This window comes from Bombina bombina, chromosome 6, assembly GCF_027579735.1.
Source record: "Bombina bombina isolate aBomBom1 chromosome 6, aBomBom1.pri, whole genome shotgun sequence".
In the NCBI taxonomy this organism is placed as follows: domain Eukaryota; kingdom Metazoa; phylum Chordata; class Amphibia; order Anura; family Bombinatoridae; genus Bombina; species Bombina bombina.
This window is the reverse complement of record NC_069504.1, coordinates 996545756-996562885: the sequence shown is the minus strand read 5'-3', so window position 1 is coordinate 996562885 and position 17130 is coordinate 996545756. Positions and strand designations below refer to the sequence as shown.

At 36.9% G+C, this 17130-nt stretch overlaps 1 protein-coding gene across 1 annotated transcript in view; it reads left to right on the top strand.

Moving 5' to 3' along the window:
* Window positions 1-17130, top strand: part of NMUR2 (neuromedin U receptor 2) — a 290911-nt gene that overhangs the window by 193870 nt on the left and 79911 nt on the right. Inside the window, exon 3 of the mRNA XM_053719655.1 lies at window positions 13563-13688. Within this exon, the coding sequence (XP_053575630.1) occupies window positions 13563-13688 (126 nt within the window). The remainder of the gene's footprint in view (window positions 1-13562; window positions 13689-17130) is intronic.

The window sequence follows — 17130 nt, the reverse complement described above, 5'->3', positions numbered from 1 at the left end:
ATAACCCCTTTGTCATGACATCTAATCATATCATGGATCTGTAACGTTTCTCCAGTGTTGTTGCACTTGAAGTCTGAGGTTTTTATTCCATGTTTACAGGCCTTGCAAGATGGGCAAGGGAAGAAGCCTTTTATCTTTCTTCCCAAAACATCATTTACTCCTAATTGTTTCTTTTTTGGCATACTTGGAGCTATTATGCTCTTCAAATTTTTTGTCCTTCTATAGATAAACCTGGGCTTTGAATGTAGCTGTTCTCCAATTATGTCATCCTCTTTGAGGATGGACCAATGTTTATTAAAGATGTTCTCCAAGATGTTCTTGTTCGCACTGTATTCTGTGATCATTGGTATGTCCAGTGTCCCATTAGTTTCTTCTTTGGATCGTTCAGCTTTCTTCCTATATTTAGTCAGTTCTGCTCGTTCTATGTTCCCCACTTCTTGGATCTTCCCTTCCAATAAACTTTCAGAGTAGCCTCGTTCAAGAAATTTTGTTTTTATCATTTGGGATTGTTTTTCCCATCCTTCTTCAGTGGAGCAGTTCTTCCTTATTCTTAACAGCTGCCCTTTGGGGATATTGGTCTTCCACTTATCATGGTGGCAGCTTGTTCTATGTATATAATTGTTGCTATCCACAGTCTTAAAGTGTGTGGAGGGTTCGATCTTTCCTTTATTTACAACAATTTTTAAATCCAGGAACACTATTTCAGTAGTGCTTGATTCACACGTGAATTTCAGATTATTTTCATTCTTATTCATGACTTCAATCGTGAAGTCCAAGTCCGCTTTTGACCCCTTCCATATAATTAGAATATCATCGATGTAGCGACGATAGAGGACCAGGTCCGCGCCGGCTGGGCAAGAATCCCAAAAGATCCGTTCCCATTTGCCCATGTATAGGTTCGCGTAGCTCGGCGCGAACCTGGTCCCCATCGCTGTTCGACATATTTGTTTATAATATGTTCCTTTATTACAAAAATAATTGTGGTCCAAAATATATCTGATGCTACCCAAGATGAATTCTATCTGTTCTGTGGGTACTTCAGGGTCCTGTCCCAGAAAAAATTCCACCGCCTCTATTCCTTGTTCGTGCGGGATACATGTGTACAATGATGTAACGTCACATGTCGCTAAAATAAATCCGTCTTCCCAATCTATTTGCTCCAAAAGGTTTAATATCTGCGTTGAATCCTTTAAGTAGGAAGGAAGCTGTTTGACATATTTTTGTAATTTCAAGTCCACATATTCTGATAGGTTACTACTCAGGAAGCCAATTCCGGATATTATTGGTCTCCCTGGTGGGTTCTGAAGAGATTTGTGAATCTTGGGTAAATGATATATAATTGGAGTTATAGGATAATCTATGTTGATATAATTGAATTCCTTATCATTTAAAATCCCTATGTCCTTAGCTTCTTTTAAGTTTCGTAGGAGTTCTTGTCTGTAGACTGCCACTGGATTTGATGGTAACTTCCTGTAGGTATTTTTATCTCCAAGGATCCTTTCAGTTTCAAGTGTATAATCCTTCTCATTCATGATGACAATTCCTCCCCCCTTATCAGCAGGCTTGATGACCACCTCATGGTTTCTTTCTAGTTTTTTAATGGTGTTGATCTGTTGGTTAGTTAGATTGTTGTTCTTGATCTTCAATTTTCTTCTTGTGTAAATCTCTTATCTCTTTACACACAATCGTTTCGAAGGTTTCTATCGCTGTTCCCTTACTTTGTGTTGGGTAAAAGCATGATTTGGGTTTTAACTTGGTGTGTGAGTACGTATCTTCATCATTAGTTATTCGATTTTGTCCATCCATTGTTGCTTTTGAAAAGAACCGTTTCAGGGTCAGTTTCCGCACGAACTCTTTTGTATTTACAAAAGATTGAAATTTGTCTAGGCTTCTGCTTGGGGCAAACGATAAGCCGAAATTCAGAATTACAGTTTCTTCTTTTTTAAGTATTTCTAAACCAATATTATGGATTTTCAATTATTGTATTGTATCTTATTTTAATTTAATTTAATTTGTTCATCTTATATTCTCTATTTAGAAGTTTCACACCACCTGGTGTCACTTGCACTACTACTATCACTTAGAATTTTTCACTATCTTTGGGACTTTCCGATTTATTAAGAGACATATATGATATCATCCCATTATTTCTAATTTCATTTTTAGGTCAATTTTAATCCCCCTTGTTGTTTTCTATATATGTGATATTTGTATCATGGATCCATGTATTTTTTAAGTATTTGAATTTTTTGTGCAGATAGACTGTTTGTAATAAATTGTTCTAACTTTTATTTACAATTGATACTCACAACGTGGGTTTGATCATCCTTTCTATTCCCCTCCGCCTTTCAGTTAGGCGCCTGAAGGATCTTAAATTATTGAACTATACAAGTTAGGTGCTAACTAGGTACCACTACCCTCAGGCCGAGTAGGGGTTGGTTGGCACAGGGCCAGTACTTCTTCTCATCTAGGCAAGATTCCCCGCTCGCTTTTCACCAGAAATACCTCATATACAATGTTACCAATGCACAAGAGAATTCTGGGTAAGATATGCAAATTAGATATGCAAATGCTCAGTTTTTTTTCTTCAAAATGCTGTTTTAACACATCTATCCTTTTAACAGGATAGCTGTTACCAATAGCTTTACCAATGCAGCAACCAAAAATCTATCTCCTACTGATGAGTTCCAAAAAGAATGTGAGTGATTTCTGGTTTGCTGCAATAATCCTTTTAAAAGGATAGCTGTGTTAAAACAGTATTTTGAAGCAAAAAAACTGAGAATTTGCATATCTAATTTGCATATCTTACCCAGAATTCTCTTGTGCATTGGTAACATTGTATATGAGGTATTTCTGGGGAAAAGCGAGTGGGGAATCTTGCCTAGATGTGCTAATTTCCTATGTAAATATTTACATTGATTTATATATATATATATATATATATATATATATATATATATATATATATATATATATATATATATATATATAGATTCAGAATATTTTTATAGGAGAAAAATATTATCACATAGCAGAGCTATATGAGAGTACTATGTATAAAGTACGGGGAAGCAGCACTCAGCAATGGTCTACTCCTAATTGATCTAGTATGTAGATTAAAGGCTGAAACATTGTATCCAAACACAGAAACAACTGACACACATCGGTCTCTTCAAAACACCATGATCTTTATTCCTACAACATAAAACAAAACAATGGAAGCATGCAATTGCTAATAGATAGAATGCCACTGCAGTGGATTGTCTGTCTGAATAAATGTATATGTATTATTACTAATACAAACAGACAATAAATGTGAGAGCTCCCAAATATCTAAGTGATATAAGTTGTAAACAATGATTAATAACAAAATACCAAATATAATTAGTATAACTTGAAGACATAAATAGAAAATCTTGAACCAAAGTCCTGATTAGAGAGATTAAGTTTTTATCTGTATAGATTTCTTAATGTCTCAAAGTCACTGTTAGAGATGGCATTCAGCATTGCTAGAAAAACTGACAGTACCGAGGTAAAAGCGCCCTCAAACATCAGTTTGCCAGATAACTTTATCTTTTAATATATATATATATACAGGGAGTGCAGAATTATTAGGCAAATGAGTATTTTGACCACATCATCCTCTTTATGCATGTTGTCTTACTCCAAACTGTATAGGTTTGAAAGCCTACTACCAATTAAGCATATTAGGTGATGTTCATCTCTGTAATGAGAAGGGGTGTGGTCTAATGACATCAACACCCTATATCAGGTGTGCATAATTATTAGGCAACTTCCTTTCCTTTGGCAAAATGGGTCAAAAGAAGGACTTGACAGGCTCAGAAAAGTCAAAAATAGTGAGATATCTTGCAGAGGGATGCAGCACTCTTAAAATTGCAAAGCTTCTCAAGCGTGATCATCGAACAATCAAGCGTTTCATTCAAAATAGTCAACAGGGTCGCAAGAAGCGTGTGGAAAAACCAAGGCGCAAAATAACTGCCCATGAACTGAGAAAAGTCAAGCGTGCAGATGCCAAGATGCCACTTGCCACCAGTTTGGCCATATTTCAGAGCTGCAACATCACTGGAGTGCCCAAAAGCACAAGGTGTGCAATACTCTGAGAACATTTTCTGCTATGTGAAACACATTGGAATGTGAAATATTCATATTTTTATGTCAGGTTAGTGCGCTTGAGAATATGCAATAATGTTCGTGCACGAGTTGGGTGTTGGGTTTTTTCCACTTTTTTCCCTATTGATTTCTATGTGGGAATTTGTCTGCATGATCACTATTATCAAAATTGGCGTTATGTGCACAATAGGTTAGCGTTCAAGCAATAACATTGTACTTTAAACTTGTAATACGAGCGCAACCCAACATGGAACGTTAAATACTGTTCAACTTGTAATATGGCCCTTAAAGGGACAGTCAACACCAAAATTTTTGTTGTTTAAAAAGAAAGATAATCCCTTTATTACCCATTCCCCAGTTTTGCATAACCAACACGGTTATAGAAATACACTTTTTACCTCTGTAATTACCATGTATCTAAGCCTCTGCAAACTGCCCCCTTATTTCAGTTCTTTTGACAGACATGTATTTTAGCCAATCAGTGCTGTTTCCAGGGTAACGTCACGTGCCTGAGCTCAATTTTATCTATATGAAACACAAGAACTAATGCCCTCTAGTGGTCAAAATGCATTCAGATTAGAGGCAGTCTTCAATGTCTAACGGCTAGATTTAGAGTTCTGTGGCCAAAGGGGTGCGTTAGCTGCACATGCTTTTGTTCCCCCGCACCTTTTAAATACCGCTGGTAATTAGAGTTCACAGAAGGGCTGCGTTAGGCTCCATAAAGGGAGCGTATAGCATATTTACCGCCACTGCAACTCTCAATACCAGCGGTGCTTATGGACGCGGCCAGCTTAAAAAATGTGCTCGTGCACGATTCCCCCATAGGAAACAATGGGGCCGTTTGAGCTGAAAAAAAACCTAACACCTGCAAAAAAGCAGCGTTCAGCTCCTAACGCAGCCCCATTGTTTCCTATGGGGAAACACTTCCTAAGTCTGCACCTAACACCCTAACATGTACCCCGAGTCTAAACACCCCTAACCTTACACTTATTAACCCCTAATCTGCCGCCCCCGCTATCGCTGACCCCTGCATATTATTATTAACCCCTAATCTGCTGCTCCGTACACCGTCGCAACCTACGTTATCCCTATGAACCCCTAATCTGCTGACCTCACCGCTACTCTAATAAATGTATTAACCCCTAAAGCTAAGTCTAACCCTAACCCTAACACCCCCCTAAGTTAAATATAATTTTTATCTAACGAAATAAAATAAATCTTATTAAATAAATTATTCCTATTTAAAGCTGAATACTTACCTGTAAAATAAACCCTAATATAGCTACAATATAAATAATAATTATATTGTAGCTATTTTAGGATTAATATTTATTTTACAGGCAACTTTGTATTTATTTTAACCAGGTACAATAGCTATTAAATAGTTAATAACTATTTAATAGCTACCTAGTTAAAATAATTACAAACGTACCTGTAAAATAAATCCTAACCTAAGTTATAATTAAACCTAACACTACACTATCAATAAATTAATTCAATAAACTACCTACAATTATCTACAATTAAACCTAACACTACACTATCAATAAATAAATTAAATACAAATACCTACAAATAAATACAAATAAATACACTAACTAAAGTACAAAAAATAAAAAAAAAGTAAGTTACAAAAAATAAAAAAAGAACTGTTACAAAAAATAAAAAAAATAATTTACAAACATTATAAAAATATTACAACAATTTTAAGCTAATTACACCTACTCTAAGCCCTCTAATAAAATAACAAAGCCCTCCCAAATAAAATAATGCCCTACCCTATTCTAAAATAAAAATTGAAAAGCTCATTTACCTTACCAGCCCTTAAAAGGGCCTTTTGCCGGGCATGGCCCAAAGAATTCTGCTCTTTTGCCTGTAAAAAAAAACATACAATACCCCCCCCCCCAACATTACAACCCACCACCCACATACCCCTAATCTAACCCAAACCTCCCTTAAATAATCCTAACACTAATTGAACTTCCATCAGCCAATCAGATTATTCCTACCTTAATTCCGATTGGCTGATAGAATCCTATCAGCCAATCGGAATTGAAGGGACGCCATCTTGGATGATGTCCCTTAAAGGAACCTTCATTTGTCGTTAGTCCATCGGGGAAGAAGGATGTTCCGCGTTGGCGGGATGAAGATGGATCCGGAAGAAAAAAGATTGAAGATGCCGCTTGATAGAAGACTTCAGCCGGATGATGGACCTCTTCAGCCCCCGCTTGGATGAAGACTTCAGCCGGATGATGGACCTCTTCAGCCCCCACTTGGATGAAGACTTCAGCCGGATGATGGACCTCTTCAGCCCCCGCTTGGATGAAGACATTGCCCAGATTGGATGAAGACTTCGGACCCTCTTCTGGACGGATTGGTGATACCCGGCGTGGTGAAGACAAAGTAGGGAGATCTTCAGGGGCTTAGTGTTAGGTTTATTTAAGGGGGGTTTGGGTTAGATTAGGGGTATGTGGGTGGTGGGTTGTAATGTTGGGGGGGTATTGTATGTTTTTTTTACAGGCAAAAGAGCAGAATTCTTTGGGGCATGCCCCGCAAAAGGCCCTTTTAAGGGCTGGTAAGGTAAAAGAGCTTTTCAATTTTTATTTTAGAATAGGGTAGGGCATTTTTTTATTTTGGGGGGCTTTGTTATTTTATTAGGGGGCTTAGAGTAGGTGTAATTAGCTTACAATTGTAATATTTTTATAATGTTTGTAAATTATTTTTTTATTTTTTGTAACTTAGTTCTTTTTTTATTTTTTTGTACTTTAGTTAGTGTATTTATTTGTAGGTATTTGTGTTTAATTAATTTATTGATAGTGTAGTGTTAGGTTTAATTGTAGATAATTGTAGGTAGTTTATTTAATTAATTTATTGATAGTGTAGTGTTAGTTTTAATTGTAACTTAGGTTAGGATTTATTTTACAGGCACTTTTGTATTTCTTTTAGCTAGGTAGCTATTAAATAGTTATTAACTATTTAATAGCTATTGTACCTTGTTAAAATAAATACAAAGTTGCCTGTAAAATAAATATAAATCCTAAAATAGCTACAATATAATTCTTATTTATATTGTAGCTATATTAGGGTTTATTTTACAGGTAAGTATTTAGCTTTAAATAGGAATAATTTATTTAATAAGAATTATTTTATTTCGTTAGATAAAAATTATATTTAACTTAGGGGGGTGTTAGTGTTAGGGTTAGACTTTGCTTTAGGGGTTAATACATTTATTGGCGTAGCGGTGAGGTCCGGCAGATTAGGGGTTAATAATTGTAGGTAGGTAGCAGCGACGTTGGGGGGAGCAGATTAGGGGTTAATAAATATTATGTAGGTGTCGGCTGTGTTAGGGGCAGCAGATTAGGGGTACATAGGGATAATGTAGGTGGCGGCGGTGTGCGGTCGGCAGATTAGGGGTTAAAAAAATTTAATAGAGTGGCGGCAATGTGGGGGGGCCTCGGTTTAGGGGTACATAGGTAGTTTATGGGTGTTAGTGTACTTTAGAGCACAGTAGTTAAGAGCTTTATGAACCGGCGTTAGCCCAGAAAGCTCTTAACTCCTGGCTTTTCTCTGCGGCTGGAGTCTTGTCGTTAGATTTCTAACGCTCACTTCAGCCAAGACTCTAAATACCGGCATTAGAAAGATCCCATTGAAAAGATAGGATATGCAATTGGCGTAGGGGGATCTGCGGTATGGAAAAGTCACGGCTGGAAAGTGAGCGTTAGACCCTTACCTACAAGACTCTAAATACCAGCGGTAGGACAAAACCAGCGTTAGGACCCCCTAACGCTGGTTTTGACGGCTAACGCAGAACTCTAAATCTAGGCATATGAAATTAGCATATGAAGCTCCTAGAATTAGCTTTCAACTAATTATATAAAGAGAAAAGCAAAATTGGTGATAAAAGTAAATTGGAAAGTTGTTTAAAATTGCATTCCCTATTTCAATCATGAAAGTTTTTTTTGGACTTGACTGTCACTTTAATGTTTAATGTCCTTATAAGGTCTATACCACATTTTGTAGATAAATAAATTGATAAGTTTTTCTAAAGGAATTCATTTGTCTCATATTTATAACTAACACTTGATTTGGTTAGCCTTACTTGATCTTCTTTTAACTGCCACTACACCACTAAAATGTCAACACTTAAGACACAAAGGTTTTCTGCCCACACTAAAAATGTAACTCATCCAAAAGATACTCCACCCCTGGGTACTCTACAAACTTATATGTTCTTATTATATTCTAAAGTTGTTACATTCACTTTTTCAATCTTTATTGAAGTTATTGTTTAGCAGCTTCTGCTCTCACTTGACAGGGTTCCACACAGTGGTCATCTTAGCACAATCTGTCCATACTGAAAAATTAACATACATTTATATTTTTATTATATTTCAATAAAATGATAGGGAAAAGGCTACATAAAAAAAATAAGCACCATCTTCGACTTACATATTATTTATTAAATAACTCAATGGTTCTGTGACTTTTGTGATAGAAGCCCAGAATTATTTGTGGTGGTAAAATGCTAATACAGTGCAGGAGCCAATGTGTTTACAATGCTCATAAATCCTTAGTAGATAACATTCAAGATTTTATAGAGAATTTAGACCTGTGACAAGCAATCAAAATAATTTCCGGATACACTAGTACTAGTCTATTACACACAATCGGGTAGATTACGAGTTTTATGTTATGAGGGGTGCAGTGCTAACTTGCAAGTTATTCTGACTGCTCACTTCCCTGCTGCGCTGGTATTACAGGTTTTTACAAACCCAGCGTTAACATGCAAGAAGTGAGCGTAGAGCAAAATTGAGCTCCACACTGCACTCCAATACCAGCGCTGCTTAAGTCAGCGGTGAGCTGGTTATACGTGCTCGTGCACGATTTCCCCATAGACATCAATGGGGAGAGCTGGCTGAGAAAAAGTCTAACACCTGCCAAAAAGCAGCGTAAAGCTCTGCAGTCCCATTGATTCCTATGGGGAAAAACATTTTATGTTTACACCTAACACCCTAACATGAACCCTGAGTCTAAACACCCCTAATCTTACACTTATTAACCACTAATCTGCCGCCACCGACATCGCCGGCACCTACATTATACTTATTAACCCCTAATCTGCCGCACCGGACACCGCCGCCACCTACATTATACTTATTAACCCCTAATCTGCTGCCCCCAACATCGCCACAACCTACCTACACTTATTAACCCATAATCTGCTGCCCCCAATGTCGCTGCCACTATATTAAATTTATTAACCCCTAAATCTAAGCCTAACCCTAACACCCCCTAACTTAAATAAAATTTAAATAAATCTAAATAAAATTACTATCATTAACTAAATTATTCCTATTTAAAACTAAATACTTACCTATAAAATAAACCCTAAGCTAGCTACAATATAACTAATAGTTACATAGTATCTAGTTCAGGGTTTATTTTTATTTTACAGGCAAGTTTGTATTTATTTTAACTAGGTAGAATAGTTACTAAATATTATTAACTATTTAATAACTACCTAACTAAAAAAAATACAAATTGACCTGTAAAATAAAACCTAACCTACGTTACATTAACACCTAACACTACACTACAATTAAATAAATTCCCTAAATTAAATACAATTAAATACATTAAATTAAATTAGATAAATCACAAAAAATTACTAAATTACAGAAAATAAAAAACAAATTACAAGATCTTTAAACTAATTACACCTAATCTAATAGTCCTATCAAAATAAAAAAGCCACCCCAAAATAAAAAAAAAACCTAGCCCAAACTAAACTATCAATAGCCCTTAAAAGGGCCTTTTGCGAGGCATTGCCCCAAATAAATCAGCTCTTTTACCTGTAAAAAAAATACAAACAACCCCCCAACAGTAAAACCCATCACCCACACAACCAACCCCCCAAATAAAACCCTAACTAAAAAAACCTAAGCTCCCCATTGCCCTGAAAAGGGCATTTGGATGGGCATTGCCCTTAAAAGGGCATTTAGCTCTATTGCTGCCCAAAGCCCTAACCTAAAAAATAAACCCACCCAATACACCCTTAAAAAATCCACACTAACCCCGAAGATTCACTTACCGGGAGAAGTCTTCATCCAAGCAGCAAGATGTCCTCAACAAAGCCAGCAGAAGTGGTCCTCAAGACGGGCAGAAGTCTTCATCCAGATGGCATCTTCTATCTGCATCCTTCTGACGCGGAGCAGCTCCATCTTCAAAAATCCTATTGGCTGATGAAATAAGCCAATAGGATTGAGCTTCAATCCTATTGGCTGATCCAATCAGCCAATAGGATTGAGCTTGCATTCTATTGGCTGATTGGAACAGCCAATAGAATGCCAGCTCATTCCTACTGGCTGATTGCATCAGCCAATAGGATTTTTCTACCTTAATTCCGATTGGCTGATAGAATTTTATCAGTCAATTGGAATCTAAGGGATGCCATCTTGGATGATGTCACTTAAAGAGATATTCATTCCGAAGAAGACATCGATTGAAGAGGATGCTCCGCGCCAGATGTCTTGAAGATGGAGCCGCTCCGCGTCAGAAGGATGAAGATAGAAGATGCCGTCTGGATGAAGACTTCTGCCCATCTGGAGGACCACTTCTGCCTGCTTCGCTGAGGATATCTTGCAGCTTGGATGAAGACTTCTCCCGGTAAGTGAATCTTCGGGGGTTAGTGTTAGGATTTTTTAAGGGTTTATTTTTTAGGTTAGGGCTTTGGGTAGCAATAGAGCTAAATGCCCTTTTAAGGGCAATGCCCATCCAAATGCCTTTTCAGGGCAATGGGGAGCTTAGTTTTTTTTTAGTTAGGCTTTTATTTGGGGGGTTGGTTGTGTGGGTGGTGGGTTTTACTGTTGGGGGGATTGTTTGTATTTTTTTTACAGGTAAAAGTGCTGATTTATTTTATTGGGGATGTTAGGTTTAGGGTTAGACTTAGGTTTAGGGGTTAATAAATTTAGAATAGTGGGGGTGACATTGGGGACGGCAGATTAGGGGTTAATAAATGTAGGTAGATGGCGGCAATGTTGGGGGCAGCAGATTAGGGGTTAATAAATATAATGTAGGTTGCGGCGATGTCCAGAGCGGAAGATTAGGGGTTAATAAGTATAATGTAGGTGGCAGCAATGTTAGGGGCAGCAGATTAGGGGTTAATAATATTTAACTAGTGTTTGCGATGCGGGAGTGCAGCGGTTTAGGTGTTAATATGTTTATTCTAGTGGTGGCGATGTCCGGAGCGGCAGATTAGGGGTTAAAAATTGTATTTTAGTATTTGCGATGCGGGAGGGCCTCGGTTTAGGGGTTAATAGGTAGTTTATGGGTGTTAGTGTACTTTTTAGCACTTTAGTTATGAGTTTTATGCTACGGCATAGTTTAAAACTCATAACTACTGGCTTTAAAATGCGTTAGGAATCTTGACGGGATAGGGTGTACCTCTCCCTTTTTGGCCTCCCAGGACAAACTCGTAATACCGACGCTATGGAAGTCCCATTGAAAAAAGGCTTTATGAAAATTTATGTAAGTCGGTTTGCGGTAAGGCCAAAAAAATGTGCGGTACACCTATACCTGTAATACCAGCGGGTGTAAAAAAGCAGCGTTATGACCTGTTAACTCTGCTTTTTCACCTTACCGCAAAACTCGTAATCTAGGCGAATGTAAAGTGTCTGCTATCTTTTTCTGTCCAGAACTATTTGGAAACTGCTTATTTAAAATAGGATTCCATGGGGCCGATTTACTAATGTGTGGGCGCTGTAGTGGTTCATGTCCGCCTCACATCGATAAATGCCAACAGCATACGCTGTCAGCATTTATCATTGCACAAGCATTTCTAGTGAATTGCTTGTGCAATGCCGCCCCCTACACATTCACGGCCAAACGGGGGTGTCAATCAACCCTAACACATCCGATCGGGCTGATTGCTGTCCGCCGCCTCAGAGGTGGCAGACAAGTTAAGGAGCAGCGGTCTTAAGAACGCTGCTTCTTAACTCCTGTTTCCTGCAAACCTGAAGGCTTGCACAGAAAAAGATGCATTGACGGGTTGATAAATCGAGCCCCATAACTGTAATATATTCTATTAAAAAAAATAGTAAAATGTGCAAGTTATAACTTTACTGTAAAGTATTTTAAAAAATTCTAAATCAACTGTAGATAAAAAAAATAATGTATTTTGTAATTAGCATTGTCTTTAACCTAAGTAGAAAGTGAGATGGATCTCTTTTAAATGATTCTGGCTAAATTGAAAAGATCATGGGGCCTATTTAAGATGGTGCCAGTGGACATGATCCAATATAGTGGATCATGTCCGCTGCACATCGATAAATGCAGACAGCATACGCTCTCGGCATTTATCATTGCACCAAGTGCAATACCGCCCCCTGCAGATTTGCGGCCAATTGGCTTCTATCAGGGGGTGTCATTCAACCCGATCGTATTCAATCGGGTTGATTTTTGGCGATTTCTGTCCACAGCCTCAGTGCAGACCGCTGCTTTATAACTTCTGTTTCCGGTGAGCCTTCAGGCTCGCCAGAAACACGGGGCATCAAGCTCCATATGGAGCTTGATAAATATGCCCCCATGTATTAAAGTATGCAAATTGAGGATAGTAATTTCTTTGATATGATATATATAATGAATGATTAATTTATTTTCTCAACTAAGGTGCTCATTTTTACACAATTAATGTTTTTTGGTGATTGTTAAATCTAACAATAACACGGAGTTTAGATGGCCAATAACTTTGGGAAACTGAGGATAATTCATTGCCTTATTAAAGCACTGCTGAAGATTTAATTTAAATGGTCTTTCCTTTGATATATTTTATGGATTATTAATTCTACCCAGATAACAAATGACAAGAAAGAAAATTTTGTCATATCAGTTACGCAATTTTCTTTAAAAAAATCTTATTTAACTTATTTTGTAATTTAAAACATATTTAAAATTACATGAGATTATCCTAACATTTGATTTTTTTACTTTTCACATTTTAAATCCCTTTTGATAAAATTCTGACGTTTGCGATATTCAGATAATGTAAAATGTCCCTGTATTTTCACAAAATAAAAGACAAAAAATTAATTCTGCTAATTTAAGATTTTTAAAATCAATAATGAAAATGGTGGTAAAGTTGAAATTACATATTTGTAGCACAAAAAAACACAATCTAAACAATAGATAAAACATTAGTTTATAACACTACTACCACGTTGGTTTATCTTATCAATAATTGTATTTGATAATGAAGACAATGGTCCAGGTCTACTTATGAAGAATTCTGTTGTCCCCATGTAATAGGCATTAAAATCACTCATACAAAGTAATTGTTGTGGTTTGTAATAATGGTGCACAGACTTACAGATGAGATGATACTATGTTTATATGATTGCTGATTCTCTCTCTGTCTCTCACTTCCCCTTTCTTAGTTGTCTTGGTAATGGTGTTTGCTATTTGTTGGGCTCCTTTCCACACTGATAGACTTTTCTTTAGCTTTGTGGTGGTTTGGACTGAGCCACTGGCCAACGTTTTTAACCTCATCCATGTTGTATCAGGTAACACATCACTTATTATTATTATTATTATTATTATTATTTTTAATTGACTGATATGTTGTGCAATGCTGTTTGTTCTGTAGAACTATTTCTAAACACAATGGCCTAGATTCAATAAAAACTCAATATCTAAAAAACATATTTTGCAAACTTGTTCTTAAAATAGATATATTGAGTTACTACTTGCACCTTTGTTATGTTAAGTTACAGTACTTTTTTGAAATGCAATTTGTCTTGGTAATCATGTCAATGCAAGATTTTCATGTTGTTTGTTGGTGTCCTAGAATCATGGTACAGGTTTTTATTTTTAAAAAGAAGACCACAAATGCGTGTTTTTAATAGACGCAATTTCCCTTCAGAAGTATCCTTGGTAGTAATCTAGTGTGGCTAACAGACATATTGTAAATGTGTGAAATGTATTATATTGTATTTAAAAAAAATAGGTTTAAAAAAATAATAATAATATTTACATGTTAGAAGAGACAGTTTTTAAGAGGGTGTTGTGGATTTTTTTTTTCATTTTTGTTAATGCTGTTATTCTGTACAAAAAAAACTTATTTCGAACAGTGAAACAGAAAGGAAGACAAGAGACATATCTAATACATCATGCCCCTAGTTCAGATAAACATATATTTATATGCATTGTTACAGTCTCAGGACCTCTTATCATGTTCGATAAAGTTTTATAATTCCATATATCTGTCTCAAACAGCATGAAAAAGAGTTCGAGGATGAAACAACTTCTCTCAGCAATTAGTATATCCATCCCGCTTTCCCAATGTATCTCCATCATTAATGAAATCTCTGAAAGTCCATAGCGTCCTAGGAAAAGCTCCCACCTACTGAAGTTGCCTTCAGGCATAGGAAATATATGAGGTCCTGTTTATTTTCCTGAAGTAGGAAAGAAATTATCTATAGTCTTCCTTCCCCTCCCTTTTCTAATGTGTTTTCCTTTTATTTTAATAATTATAAACATTAAACATAAAGTTTTGAAACTGTAAAACAAAAAACTCATAACTGTATAACCTTTCCTGTCGAGCAGAGAGAGAACCATCAAATTGTATCTAAGGTGTATATAAGTTCCCCATAAAAGACTTAGTGGCAATAAGTTTAGGAGAGATCCCCTATCGTGTTATAACTCTTGAAAGACTTAAATTTCCCTTATCTCTCTTCTATCTCTGTTCATGATCCAGTGGACACAAATCTTTTGGAAATGTGTTGTTTTATCCTGCAACCAAGAGGCAGATTCTGACATAGCATATATATTATCTAACCTGTTAATCACTTCTGACCATGTTGGTGTACCTGTTCTCCAGTGTTTGGCTATACATATCCTCGTGGTTGTACAAAGTATATTTATGAATATATTGGTAGCTAAGTTTAAGGATTCATCTGAGACATGCAAGAGGGCCTGCGCCGCCGTTAGCGTCATAGATTTATCTAATAGGATACTTATCAATTTAGATAGTATGTTCCAAATTTGTTTAATCTCCCCACATTCCCACCACATATGCATATAATTTCCAATTGCTGCAAAGCCTCTGAAACAGAGTCTACTTTTCTGCAATGTATAATGTACAGTTCTTATGGGTGTAAGATACCACCTGTAAGATGTTTTAATGGAATTTTCGATAAGGTCTGCGCATATCAGCCCCTTGCTAATCCTAGAAAGTATTTGTGTCCATCTGTCATCATCATATGTTTGACCTAAGTCTCTTTCCCAATTCTCATGAAGCGGCAATTTGGAGCCTTTTTTTGCATCTTGTATTGCCAAGTACAGTTGTGATATTAGTTTTTTATTTCTACCTGGGGTTGCAATAATGCGTTCTGTTGTAGTGTATGGGTTTAATGGTTTGTTTTGTCTGTATTTGTATATTGTGGTGGATATCTGAAGATATAGGAACCAATGTAAGGTGTCTGGCTGAAGTTTATCTTTCAGTTGGGTGTATGTGAGCATTTTACCTTTATCTAAAAAGTCTGCAACTCTGTAGAGGCGCTTATTTTCCCACTTACATATTAGTGTTTGAAATGCTGCAGGAAGTATAGCACCCAGTGGTATTATCTTAGTACCCTTGGGTATGAGGCCTAGAGAAGATGTGAGGTATTTCCACATATGTTTGGACTCCTCTGTCACCTTGAGTTTGTATAGTGTTTTGTTTGTAGTGTTTGAGGTGTTCCAAACAATTGTGGCCGGATCATTCACCCCAGCTAAGTCTGCCTCTAGTCTAGTCCAAGTTATTTCTCGACAGTTTTTGCTTATCAGCGTAATTTGTGACAACCTAGCTGCCTGATAGTAGTCTAACAAATTGGGCACCCCCACTCCCCCTAGCTGTTTGTGTTGTTTTAATAGTTGGGAGGCTATTCTAGCTGTTTTGGGTCCTTGTAGGAACCTAATTAGGTCCATCTGGAGATCTGCTAGCTCTCTTTGCAGGTACTTTGATTGGTAATGCTCTGAAGAGATATAATATTCTCGGTAGAATATTCATCTTTATAATCGATAATCTGACATACCAGGAGAAACACCCCCTCCTCCATCTACCCAAATCCCTTCTTACGGTCTTAAAGATCTCAGTATAGTTTGCCTTATAGAGTCCCCCTAGTGTGTTTGTTATGTTAACTCCCAAGTATTTTATATATTTTTTAGCCCACTTAAAGTCAAAATTTGCTTCTATCAACTTACAAGTATGTAGTGGTAGTGTCAATGGTATAGCCTCACACTTATCTGAGTTTATTTTGAAGCCTGAGATTTTTGAAAATTCATCAATAACTTGATATAGATGAGGGAGTGATCTTAAAGGTCTCGTCAATGTAAGCAAAAAGTAATCCGCAAATAAGGTGAGTTTATATTCTTCTTTGTTAATTTTTACTCCGGTAATGTCTTTTGCTCCCCTGATGTAGGCCGCTAAAGGTTCTATGCTTAGTGCAAATAATAGAGGAGATAGCGGGCAGCCCTGACGTGTCCCATTTTATATTTTAATTGGCCTAGACTGATGGCCCGTTGCTCTGATAGTTGCTGTTGGGTCTGAATACAGGTTTTTAATAGCCGTCATGAATTGTCCTTTGAAACCCATGAATGTTAGTGTCTCAAACATATATTCCCAGTCGACCCTATCAAACGCCTTCTCTGCGTCCAGAGATAGGAGCAGAGAAGGCATTGTTGTCCCCACCAAGTACTACACCAGAGACACCGTTCATCTCACATTATCTGGGGCTTCCCTTTATTTTATGAATCCTACCTGGTCGGGATGTATCAATGAGGGTAGATATAATTTGAGTCTATTTGCTAAAATTTTTGTAAAAATTTTTAAATCTTGGTTAATCAATGAGATCGGCCTATAGTTTTGGTATTTTTTGGGATTCCTTCCTGGCTTGGGTATAACTACTATTTTGGCCTGCAATATGTCCTGTGGGATACGGGTACCCTGCATGATGTCATTGCAGA